The 13,790-nt window shown below is 52.2% G+C and overlaps 1 protein-coding gene across 1 annotated transcript in view; it reads right to left on the reverse strand.

Moving 5' to 3' along the window:
- Positions 1-3,261: 3,261 nt before the first annotated feature.
- Positions 3,262-13,790, reverse strand: part of LOC142463609 (uncharacterized) — a 39,555-nt gene continuing 29,026 nt past the window's right edge. The window contains exons 9-11 of the mRNA XM_075566560.1: positions 13,511-13,606; positions 10,495-10,566; positions 3,262-4,232 (exon numbers count right to left, since the gene is read on the reverse strand). Coding sequence (XP_075422675.1) covers positions 4,218-4,232; positions 10,495-10,566; positions 13,511-13,606 — 183 coding nt within the window. The 3' untranslated portion in view covers positions 3,262-4,217. The remainder of the gene's footprint in view (positions 4,233-10,494; positions 10,567-13,510; positions 13,607-13,790) is intronic.

Consider the following 13,790-nt stretch of genomic DNA (forward strand, 5'->3'; position numbering starts at 1 on the left):
ACACACACCCTCCCTGCACACATACACACACTCTGCTTCCCTGCACACACACACACACACACACACACACACACACACACACACACACACACACACTGCCTCCCTGCGCACACACACTGCCTCCCTGCACACACACACCCTCCCTGCACACACACACACACACCCTCCCTGCGCACACACACACACACCCACACCCTCCCTGCACACACACACCCTCCCTGCACACACACCCTTCCTGCACACACATACACACACCCTCCCTGCACACACACACCCTCCCTACACACACACACACACACACACACACACACCCTCCCTGCACGCGCACACACACACACACACACCCTCCCTGCACACACACACACACACTACCTCCCTTCACACTCACACACACACACACACACTACCTCCCTTCACACACACACCCTCCCTGCACACACACACCCTCCCTGCACAAATACACCCTCCCTGCGCACACACACACACACACCCTCCCTGCGCACACACACACACACCCTCCCTGCACACACACACACACACACCCTCCCTGCACACACACACCCTCCCTGCACACACACACACACCCTCCCTGCACACACACACACACACACACACACACACACTGCCTCCCTGCACACACACACCCTCCCTACACACACACACACACCCTCCCTGCACAAATACACCCTCCCTGCGCACACAAACACACACCCTCCCTGCACACACACCCTCCCTGCACACACACACACACACACACCCTCCCTTCACACACACACATTTACCTGCACACACACACCCTCCCCGCACACACACACCCTCCCCGCACACACACACACACACACACACACACACACACACACCCTCCACGCACACACACACACACACCCTCCCCGCACACACACACACACACCCTCCACGCACACACACCCTCCCCACGCACACACACCCTCCCCGCGCGCACACACCCTCCCTGCACACACACACCCTACCTGCACACACACAGACACACCCTTCCTTTACACACACACACACTGCCTCCCTGCACACACACACACACACACACACCCTCCCTGCACATACACTGCCTCCCTGCACATACACACCCTCCCTGCGAACACAAACACACCCTCCTCGCGCGCACACACACACACACACACACACACACACACACATAATCTCCCTGCACACACACACCCTCCCTGCACACACACACCCTCCCTGCACACACACACCCTCCCTGCACAAATACACCCTCCCTGCGCACACACACACCCTCCCCGCACACACACACACCCTCCCCGCACACACACACACCCTCCCCACACACACACACACCCTCCCTGCACACACACACACCCTTCCTGCACACACACACACCCTCCCTACACACACACCCTCCCTGCACACACACACCCTCCCTACACACATACCCTCCCTACACACACACCCTCCCTGCACACAGACCCTCCCTGCACACACACCTTCCCTGCACACACACACCCTCCCCGCACACACACACCCTCCCCGCGCACACACACACCCTCCACGCGCACACACACCCTCCCTGCGCACGCACACGCGCGCACACACACACCCTCCCCTCTCTGTGTCCCAGCTCCTACTGACCTTCCTTCCTCTGCCCGCCAAATGTATCTCTCTCCCTCTGGAGATCTGGCCACTCCATTGGCTCCCTGGCATCAGGTGGTTAGCAGCCCCAGGGGCTGCTGGGTGTTGTAGTTTGTGACGGTAGGGGGTAACCAGGCTATCTAATAAAGGTTAAGCCCGCTGGTTACCCCTGAACCCGTGGGGTCCCTGGTACCTCCATAAGCCAGGGACCCGGGATAATACATGCTGGAAAATAAAATGACCCTGTTTTTTCCTATTTCATGTTCCCTTAGCCCTAGAACTGTGACATTTCTTGTGTGTCAGTTTTAGGGGGGATATTTGGGTGGAAATACAATTATTTTGGTTGCATGAGTTGGGGGGGGCCAAAGTTGCTGGTAACAGTTTAATTCTCCCCAGCGAGCATGGTACGCAGGGTGAATTACACTGGGGCTTCCCTGTGTCCCCCAGACGCCTGGATTTCGAGCCCAATTATCCCCAAGTTATTTCCCTCATAAGTATAAGGTCCCCCAAAGTATATTCTGTAATGAAGTGTAATTTATATTGTGTTTTGCTTCTTGACTTAAATATAAATGGTGTTAAACGTCCTGGGCTACGTGACAGGCCGTGCATCCGAGATGTGTCCCCCCAAAGGGGCTTCAGGTTACGATGTGCATGCGGTCATCTGAAAAATAGCTAATCATATGGTAATAAGCAGCTTACGTAATAACACAGGTCCTCTGACCTCCCCCCGTACCTGTGAATGTTAAATGATAGTCAAATAACAATATGGGACAAAAAATAAAAAATGTACCACTGGGCGGGGGGGAGAGGCAGACACTGACCATGGACACTGACCATGGAATTGGAATAGCGGGATGCCAAGTGCGGCGCTGGCATATCTGTATATCTGTCCGGACTGCACCTTCGCTTGGTAGTGTGGACCCTCCGCTGCCACTTCCTGGTCACTGCCCCAGCCAATGTGTGTGCGCGGTGGAACAGCCTCAAGTGACCTCAACGTGTTTCAGAACAGTGTGCTCCGTCATGGTGCCGTCCAGACAGATACGCCAGCGCCGCCCTTGGCATCCCGATATGCCTATCCCATGGTCAGTGTCTACCCCCCTCTGTGGTACATCTTTTATCTTTTATTTTTTGTCCCACATAGTCAAATAACTATCATTTATACGGCAGGTGTAGCAGCGTGGGCTTCACGAGCGTCACTTGTCTCCTAGGTGACTGTGTTTAGAATATATTTTGTTTTAGATCGGTTACTTTACCTGTCAGGCTCAGAGAAGCTGCAATAAATATTAATATTATATTTGCACTGTGCCCTGCTGCGCTGTTCGCATGTTTTTATCATATATATGAAGGAACATATTAATGTCTGAAACACATCACCAGAAGCATCTGATATTGTGCCCTGGCATTTTCTCGCGTCGCCGCGTTACCGTGACCCCACCATTACAAGACCTTGTTGGCAGTCCGGTGTAATTCCGAGCAGTGTCCTGCTATTCCGGGGTGATCCAATTTCCAGAGCCCCTTTCTGTATAACACCAACGGACTGCGACGCTTTAACCCCCCACAATACCCTGTGACGAGCGTGATTTATTTTATATGTAAGTTATACTTACTTACCTGTTAATAAATGAAATAACAATGTTGTCACTTAAAATGCTCTCTATTACTCCCTAGTCTCTACTACATACTGAGATCTTATACAGAGATTATTCTTCTCCCTGATACACAGAATAAATGTTCATTTATGCACCATGGCAGTTTGGTGAATCACTTGATAATAAGGATTGGAAGAATATACGCATAGCTTCGGCTAAGAGTTTATTTGCACTCATGTTAAGGAGAATTCTTATAAATGTTCACACCGTTGGTACTTCACCCGTTCCTACTTGAACACATTTGAATTGTCTCCCATAAATGTTGTAGGCGTTGCAATAAGAATGGCTCAAAGTCCTATATTTGGGGGCCTAGCCAGTACATTACCCGCCTTTACCTAATATTTTCAGATTTATCAATAATATGTTAGGTATATCGTTCTATCCAAACCCTTGGTCCATTGTTCTTAATAAACAACCTCCAAAACTGTCCAAAAGTGGCAGTAAGTTGGTCCCTCATATTATTACAACAGCTAGTTGTATACAACATGGGACTGGAGATATGAGCCGAGTTTTGGCTTCCAGCTGCTGAGCTCTGATATTGAGATAGCTAACATGAATCATAAATACCCCCACTATCTAAGCACTATGCTCATTTCATTACAAGGGACAGTGGTAAGTACCCGGGGAAGAATGTAAACTATTTAATGGCGTCAGAAAGAGAAGAAGAGAGGAAATAATCCTGGAATGTTCTGTAAACTCGTAGATAGTCTACAGAACCATTGGAGATCTTCAAAGAAATAAAAACTCTCACACAGATATGAAACACAGATGAATCAGAAATGTACAAGTCATTGCTCAAAGTAATGTCTGGGATTGGCACAGATTTGGGATAAGTGCTTGTACATCAGTAGGACCGTGTGTCTATGTTTATGGAAGGCTGCTTACAGATGTTTGTTCTGTTACACTGCTGTGTTTCCAGTGCTACAGGTTTCCTGAAGAACTTCAGTGCGACAGTGTCTGTAAATAAGAAGCAAAGTCATAGCTTTAGAAGTTACAGTACAGGCAGTCCTCGGTTATCCGACACAATGCGTTACTCAAAATGGCGTTGTAAAGCGAAACGTTGTAAAGCGAAACACGTTTTCCCATAGGAACACTGTTTAAATGAAAGGTTCCGTTCCTGAAGGCATTTTTAACACTAAAATACACCAAATATTTTATGCCGGCAATTAGATATGCAGCACACACATAAATTATATAGTGTATATACTGTATTATATATATATAATATAACATAATAAATAATATATTATATAGTATAATATAATATTATATAGTATAATATTATATATATACGCTCTTACGACGCTTTGCAACGTTGTTTATGTGAATGTGTATATATATATACACAACGTTGCAAAGCGTTGTAAGAGCGTTGGATAAGCCATTTTGGCGTTGTAAAAATGAACATAGGTATTCATTGCACAGCGTTGGAGAAGCCATTCGTTGTAACGCGAAGCGTTGTAAAACGAGGAATGCCTGTATTGGTAGCACTGTACAGGTACCTGCCATGAGGCAGCACAGGTGGATTCCTCAGCATAGAATAGAACTTAAACACAATGAATGATTGTTCTGAACTGAAACTATGAGACCATGTTAGACTGGGTTACTCTATAAGTGACAATGTAACATTAGAATGGGTTACTCTATAAGTGACAATGTAACATTAGAATGGGTTACTCTATAAGTGACAATGTAACATTAGAATGGGTTACTCTATAAGTGACAATGTAACATTAGAATGGGTTACTCTATAAGTGACAATGTAACATTAGAATGGGTTACTCTATAAGTGACAATGTAACATTAGACTGGGTTACTCTATAAGTGACAATGTAACATTAGACTGGGTTACTCTATAAGTGACAATGTAACATTAGAATGGGTTACTGTATACGTGAGAACGTTAATAAACACACAATCCCATCAAGCTCTAACCCCAGAACCCACCTCATCCTATATACATTTGTATCAAAAGGAGTGCAACTGAGCGTGGCCAAATGTATACAATAAAAGACCAAAATACCCAGTGCTACATCCAATGGGACAAAATACATACTGTAGTAAAATACTTCAATGTTAGTATTCTCGTGAGTAAGGGTCATTTAGTTAGTAGTAACAGTAATAGTTCTCATAGAGAATTTTCACAGGTAGTGTTAGGACCTGCATACAGGTCACGCCGTGACGTGGCTGCATACAGGTCACGCCGTGACGTGGCTGCATACAGGTCACGCCGTGACGTGGCTGCATACTGGTCACGCCGTGACGTGGCTGCATACAGGTCACGCCGTGACGTGGCTGCATACAGGTCACGCCGTGACGTGGCTGCATACTGGTCACGCCGTGACGTGGCTGCATACTGGTCACGCCGTGACATGGCTGCATACTGCTCACGCCGTGACGTGGCTGCATACTGGTCATGCCGTGACGTGGCTGCATACTGGTCATGTCGTGATGTGGCTGCATACTGGTCATGTCGTGACGTGGCTGCATACTGGTCACGCCGTGACGTGGCTGCATACTGGTCATGTCGTGACGTGGCTGCATACTGGTCATGCCGTGACGTGGCTGCATACTGGTCATGCCGTGACGCGGCTGCATACTGGTCATGTCGTGACGTGGCTGCATACTGGTCACGCCGTGACGTGGCTGCATACTGGGCATGCCGTGACGTGGCTGCATACTGGTCATGCCGTGACGTGGGTGCATACTGCTCACGCCGTGGCTGCATACTGGTCACGCCGTGACTTGGCTGCATACTGGTCATGCCGTGACGTGGCTGCATACTGGTCATGTCGTGACGTGGCTGCATACTGGTCAGGCCGTGACGTGGCTGCACACTGGTCATGCCGTGACGTGGCTGCATACTGGTCATGCCGTGACGTGGCTGCATACTGGTCATGCCGTGACGTGGCTGCATAGTGGTCATGCCGTGACGTGGCTGCATACTGGTCATGCCGTGACATGGCTGCATACTGGTCATGCCGTGACGTGGCTGCATACTGGACATGCCGTGACGTGGCTGCACACTGGTCATGTCGTGACGCGGCTGCATACTGGTCATGCCGTGATGTGGCTGCGTACTGGCCGTGACGTGGCTGCATACTGGTCACGCCGTGACGTGGCTGCATACTGGGCATGCCGTGACGTGGCTGCATACTGGTCATGCCGTGACGTGGCTGCATACTGGTCATGCTGTGACGTGGCTGCATACTGGTCATGCTGTGACGTGGCTGGATACTGGTCATGCTGTGACGTGGCTGCATACTGGTCATACCGTGACGTGGCTGCATACTGGTCATGCTGTGACGTGGTTGCATACTGGTCAGGCTGTGACGTGGCTGCACACTGGTCATGCCGTGACGTGGCTGCATACTGGTCATGCCGTGACGTGGCTGCATACTGGTCATGCCGTGACGTGGCTGCACACTGGTCATGCCGTGACATGGCTGCATACTGGTCATGCCGTGACGCGGCTGCATACTGGGCATGCCGTGACGTGGCTGCATACTGGTCATGCTGTGACGTGGCCACATACTGCTCACGCCATGACGTGGCTGCATACTGGTCATGCCGTGACGTGGCTGCATACTGGTCATGTCGTGACGTGGCTGCATACTGGTCATGCCGTGACGCGGCTGCATACTGGTCATGTCGTGACGTGGCTGCATACTGGTCACGCCATGACGTGGCTGCATAGTGGTCATGCCGTGACGTGGCTGCATACTGGTCATGCCGTGACATGGCTGCATACTGGTCATGCCGTGACATGGCTGCATACTGGTCATGCCGTGACGTGGCTGCATACTGGTCATGCCGTGACGTGGCTGCATACTGGTCATGCCGTGACGTGGCTGCATACTGGACATGCCATGATGTGGCTGCATACTGGTCATGCCGTGACATGGCTGCACACTGGTCATGCCGTGACGCGGCTGCATACTGGTCATGCCGTGACGTGGCTGCGTACTGGCCGTGACGTGGCTGCATACTGGTCATGCTGTGACGTGGCTGGATACTGGTCATGCTGTGACGTGGCTGGATACTGGTCATGCTGTGACGTGGCTGGATACTGGTCATGCTGTGACGTGGCTGCATACTGGTCATACCGTGACGTGGCTGCATACTGGTCATGCTGTGACGTGGCTGCATACTGGTCAGGCTGTGACGTGGCTGCACACTGGTCATGCCGTGATGTGGCTGCATACTGGTCACGCCGTGACGTGGCTGCATACTGGTCACGCCGTGACGTGGCTTCATACTGGTCATGCCGTGACGTGGCTGCGTACTGGCCGTGACGTGGCTGCATACTGGTCATGCTGTGACGTGGCTGGATACTGGTCATGCTGTGACGTGGCTGCATACTGGTCATGCCGTGACGTGGCTGCATACTGGTCATGCCGTGACATGGCTGCACACTGGTCATGCTGTGACGCGGCTGCATACTGGTCATGCCGTGACGTGGCTGCGTACTGGCCGTGACGTGGCTGCATACTGGTCATGCTGTGACGTGGCTGGATACTGGTCATGCCGTGACGTGGCTGCATACTGGTCATACCTTGACGTGGCTGCATACTGGTCATGCTGTGACGTGGCTGCATACTGGTCAGGCTGTGACGTGGCTGCACACTGGTCAGGCTGTGACGTGGCTGCATACTGGTCACGCCGTGACGTGGCTGCATACTGGTCACGCCGTGATATGGCTGCATGCTGGTCATGCTGTGACGTGGCTGCATACTGGTCATGCCGTGACGTGGCTGCATACTGGTCATGTCGTGACGTGGCTGCACACTGGTCATGCCGTGACGCGGCTGCATACTGGTCACGCCGTGACGTGGCTGCATACAGGTCACGCCGTGACGTGGCTGCATACTGGTCATGCCGTGACGTGGCTGCACACTGGTCATGCTGTGACGCGGCTGCATACTGGTCACGCCGTGACGTGGCTGCATACAGGTCACGCCGTGACGTGGCTGCATACAGGTCATGCCGTGACGTGGCTGCATACTGGTAACGCCGTGACGTGGCTGCATACTGGTCACGCCGTGACGTGGCTGCGTACTGGCCGTGACGTGGCTGCATACTGGTCACGCCGTGACGTGGCTGCATACTGGTCACGCCGTGACGTGGCTGCATACTGGGCATGCCGTGACGTGGCTGCATACTGGTCATGCCGTGACGTGTCTGCATACTGGTCATGCTGTGACGTGGCTGCATACTGGTCATGCTGTGACGTGGCTGCATACTGCTCACGCCGTGACGTGGCTGCATACTGCTCACGCCGTGACGTGGCTGCATACTGGTCACGCCGTGACGTGGCTGCTCACGCCGTGACGTGGCTGCATACTGGTCACGCCGTGACGTGGCTGCATACTGGTCATGCCGTGACGTGGCTGCATACTGGTCATGCCGTGACGTGGCTGCATACTGGTCATGCCGTGACGTGGCTGCATACTGCTCACGCCGTGACGTGGCTGCATACTGCTCACGCCGTGACGTGGCTGCATACTGGTCATGCCGTGACGTGGCTGCATACTGGTCATGCCGTGACGTGGCTGCATACTGGTCATGCCGTGACGTGGCTGCATACTGGTCATGCCGTGACGTGGCTGCATACTGGTCATGCCGTGACGTGGCTGCATACTGGTCATGCCGTGACGTGGCTGCATACTGGTCATGCTGTGACGCGGCTGCACACTGGTCATGCTGTGACGCGGCTGCATACTGGTCACGCCGTGACGTGGCTGCATACAGGTCACGCCGTGACGTGGCTGCATACTGGTCACGCCGTGACGTGGCTGCATACTGGGCATGCCGTGACGTGGCTGCATACTGGTCATGCCGTGACGTGTCTGCATACTGGTCATGCTGTGACGTGGCTGCATACTGGTCATGCTGTGACGTGGCTGCATACTGCTCACGCCGTGACGTGGCTGCATACTGCTCACGCCGTGACGTGGCTGCATACTGGTCACGCCGTGACGTGGCTGCATACTGGTCATGCCGTGACGTGGCTGCATACTAGTCATGCCGTGACGTGGCTGCATACTGGTCATGCCGTGACGTGGCTGCATACTGGTCATGCCGTGACGTGGCTGCATACTGGTCATGCCGTGACGTGGCTGCATACTGGTCATGCCGTGACGTGGCTGCATACTGGTCATGCTGTGACGCGGCTGCATACTGGTCACGCTGTGACGTGGCTGCATACTGGTCATGCTGTGACGCGGCTGCATACTGGTCATGCCGTGACGTGGCTGCATACTGGTCACGCCGTGACGTGGCTGCATACTGGTCATGCCGTGACGTGGCTGCATACTGGTCATGCCGTGACATGGCTGCATACTGGTCATGCCGTGACGTGGCTGCATACTGGTCATGCTGTGACGCGGCTGCATACTGGTCATGCTGTGACGTGGCTGCATACTGGTCATGCCGTGACGTGGCTGCATACTGGTCATGCTGTGACGCGGCTGCATACTGGTCATGCCGTGACGCGGCTGCATACTGGTCACGCCGTGACGCGGCTGCATACTGGTCATGCTGTGACGCGGCTGCATACTGGTCATGCTGTGACGCGGCTGCATGCTGGTCATGCCGTGACGTGGCTGCATACTGGTCATGCCGTGACGTGGCTGCATACTGGTTATGCCGTGACGTGGCTGCATACTGGTCATGCTGGGACGTGGCTTCAGGCTTATAACGCTTTGGCCAACGGGTTTAACTAAATGACCCTTACTCTTGAGAATACTGACATTGAAGTATTTAACTGTGTCTTGTCACATTGGACGTAGCATTTGGGTCTTTTTGTCTTCTGTTGTGTAAGTGAGAATGTTACATGTTAGAATTGGTTTATATATAAGCGAACATTTTACGTAAACTTCCTATATCCACCCAATCTTGCTTTTAGCATGGTTACATTTGTTTAAGGAAAGCCGTTAGATTGTTACATTTGTTTTTTCAGAAGGTTGTGTTTTGGCCAGATTGGTGGAATTGTTTCTTTGGTGCTTTTTTAAAGAGTATCCCCCAAATTGTGCATAGGCATTTATAACTGTAAAGGCAATTCTGCGTGTACGATGTCTTACTACTGATTATACATATACTTTCCGAAGGGGATTGAAAGCTGCAGCCACTTACACTAACAGAACCGGAGCCTTCCTTACATTACTGCACGTTCCCCACGGCTGATGCTCCCTGTTTACAAATAGCACGAGATACTCACATTGGGTCTGCCTGGTAGGTACAGAATAATGATCCATACTCCGGTCCCAGACGTCAGAATCGTCAGCGCGACCTTAACAGTCAGACGAGAGGAAGACACGGTCACTGCATCTCCGCATACGGTACAATGTGACTTCCGGTCACTTATAGGAGAGGTGGGAGACACGGTCACTGCATCTCCGCATACGGCACAATGTGACTTCAGGTCACTTATAGGAGGGGAGGGAGACACGGTCACTGCATCTCCGCATACGGCACAATGTGACTTCAGGTCACTTATAGGAGGGGTGGGAGACACGGTCACTGCATCTCCGCATACGGCACAATGTGACTTCCGGTCACTTATAGGAGGGGTGGGAGACACGGTCACTGCATCTCCGCATACGGCACAATGTGACTTCCGGTCACTTATAGGAGGGGGGGAGACACGGTCACTGCATCTCCGCATACGGTACAATGTGACTTCAGGTCACTTATAGGAGGGGTGGGAGACACGGTCACTGCATCTCCGCATACGGTACAATGTGACTTCAGGTCACTTATAGGAGGGGAGGGAGACACGGTCACTGCATCTCCGCATACGGTACAATGTGACTTCCGGTCACTTATAGGAGGGGTGGGAGACACGGTCACTGCATCTCCGCATACGGTACAATGTGACTTTAGGTCACTTATAGGAGGGGTGGGAGACACGGTCACTGCATCTCCGCATACGGTACAATGTGACTTCAGGTCACTTATAGGAGGGGAGGGAGACACGGTCACTGCATCTCCGCATACGGCACAATGTGACTTCAGGTCACTTATAGGAGGGGTGGGAGACACGGTCACTGCATCTCCGCATACGGTACAATGTGACTTCAGGTCACTTATAGGAGGGGTGGGAGACACGGTCACTGCATCTCCGCATACGGTACAATGTGACTTCAGGTCACTTATAGGAGGGGTGGGAGACACGGTCACTGCATCTCCGCATACGGTACAATGTGACTTCCGGTCACTTATAGGAGGGGTGGGAGACACGGTCACTGCATCTCCGCATACGGTACAATGTGACTTCTGGTCACTTATAGGAGGGGTGGGAGACACGGTCACTGCATCTCCGCATACGGCACAATGTGACTTCCGGTCACTTATAGGAGGGGTGGGAGACACGGTCACTGCATCTCCGCATACGGCACAATGTGACTTCCGGTCACTTATAGGAGGGGTGGGAGACACGGTCACTGCATCTCCGCATACGGTACAATGTGACTTCCGGTCACTTATAGGAGGGGTGGGAGACACGGTCACTACATCTCCGCATACGGTACAATGTGACTTCCGGTCACTTATAGGAGGGGTGGGAGACACGGTAACTGCATCTCTGCATACGGTACAATGTGACTTCAGGTCACTTATAGGAGGGGTGGGAGACACGGTCACTGCATCTCCGCATACGGTACAATGTGACTTCCGGTCACTTATAGGAGGGGTGGGAGACACGGTAACTGCATCTCCGCATACGGTACAGTGTGACTTCAGGTCACTTATAGGAGGGGTGGGAGACACGGTCACTGCATCTCCGCATACGGTACAATGTGACTTCAGGTCACTTATAGGAGGGGTGGGAGACACGGTCACTGCATCTCCGCATACGGTACAATGTGACTTCAGGTCACTTATAGGAGGGGTGGGAGACACGGTCACTGCATCTCCGCATACGGTACAATGTGACTTCCGGTCACTTATAGGAGGGGTGGGAGACACGGTCACTGCATCTCCGCATACGGCACAATGTGACTTCCGGTCACTTATAGGAGGGGTGGGAGACACGGTCACTGCATCTCCGCATACGGTACAATGTGACTTCAGGTCACTTATAGGAGGGGTGGGGAGATACGGTCACTGCATCTCCGCATACGGCACAATGTGACTTCAGGTCACTTATAGGAGGGGTGGGAGACACGGTCACTGCATCTCCGCATACGGTACAATGTGACTTCAGGTCACTTATAGGAGGGGTGGGAGACACGGTCACTGCATCTCCGCATACGGCACAATGTGACTTCCGGTCACTTATAGGAGGAGTGGGAGACACTGTCACTGCATCTCCGTATACGGCACAATGTGACTTCAGGTCACTTATAGAAGGGGAGGGAGACACGGTAACTGCATCTCCGCATACGGCACAATGTGACTTCCGGTCACTTATAGGAGGGGTGGGAGACACGGTCACTGCATCTCCGCATACGGCACAATGTGACTTCCGGTCACTTATAGGAGGAGTGGGAGACACTGTCACTGCATCTCCGCATACGGTACAATGTGACTTCAGGTCACTTATAGAAGGGGAGGGAGACACGGTAACTGCATCTCCGCATACGGCACAATGTGACTTCAGGTCACTTATAGGAGGGGTGGGAGACACGGTCACTGCATCTCCGCATACGGTACAATGTGATTTCCGGTCACTTATAGGAGGGGTGGGAGACACTGTCACTGCATCTCCGTATACGGCACAATGTGACTTCAGGTCACTTATAGGAGGGGTGGGAGACACGGTCACTGCATCTCCGCATACGGCACAATGTGACTTCCGGTCACTTATAGAAGGGGAGGGAGACACGGTCACTGAATCTCCGCATACGGTACAATGTGACTTCAGGTCACTTATAGGAGGGGTGGGAGACACGGTCACTGCATCTCCGCATATGGTACAATGTGACTTCCGGTCACTTATAGGAGAGGAGGGAGACACGGTCACTGCATCTCCGCATACGGCACAATGTGACTTCCGGTCACTTATAGGAGAGGAGGGAGACACGGTCACTGCATCTCCGCATACGGTACAATGTGACTTCCGGTCACTTATAGGAGGGGTGGGAGACACGGTCACTGCATCTCCGCATACGGTACAATGTGACTTCAGGTCACTTATAGGAGGGGTGGGAGACACGGTCACTGCATCTCCGCATACGGTACAATGTGACTTCCGGTCACTTATAGGAGGGGAGGGAGAAATGGAAGATACTTACAGAGGGTAAAACCGAGACTGAAAGTGCCCCAGAAATCACGCCCACTTCAATGACAGTCACTACAGAAACACACAGTATTTGCAGCCGGCGGGGGCCCTGAAATAGAAATTGGTGTTACCTGGCTGTATTACTACTCGCTTTTACATTCAGATTACGGTTGGATCCTTTAACGTACTGGGAACAAATCCAATTCCCACACCGACTGCTTCAGCATAACGCTTCAGCATACGGTGACTCTTCCCGGGGCCTTGTGAATATCTCTTATCATCTCTTGGGCCCA

Source organism: Ascaphus truei, chromosome 11 (genome assembly GCF_040206685.1).
Source record: "Ascaphus truei isolate aAscTru1 chromosome 11, aAscTru1.hap1, whole genome shotgun sequence".
In the NCBI taxonomy this organism is placed as follows: domain Eukaryota; kingdom Metazoa; phylum Chordata; class Amphibia; order Anura; family Ascaphidae; genus Ascaphus; species Ascaphus truei.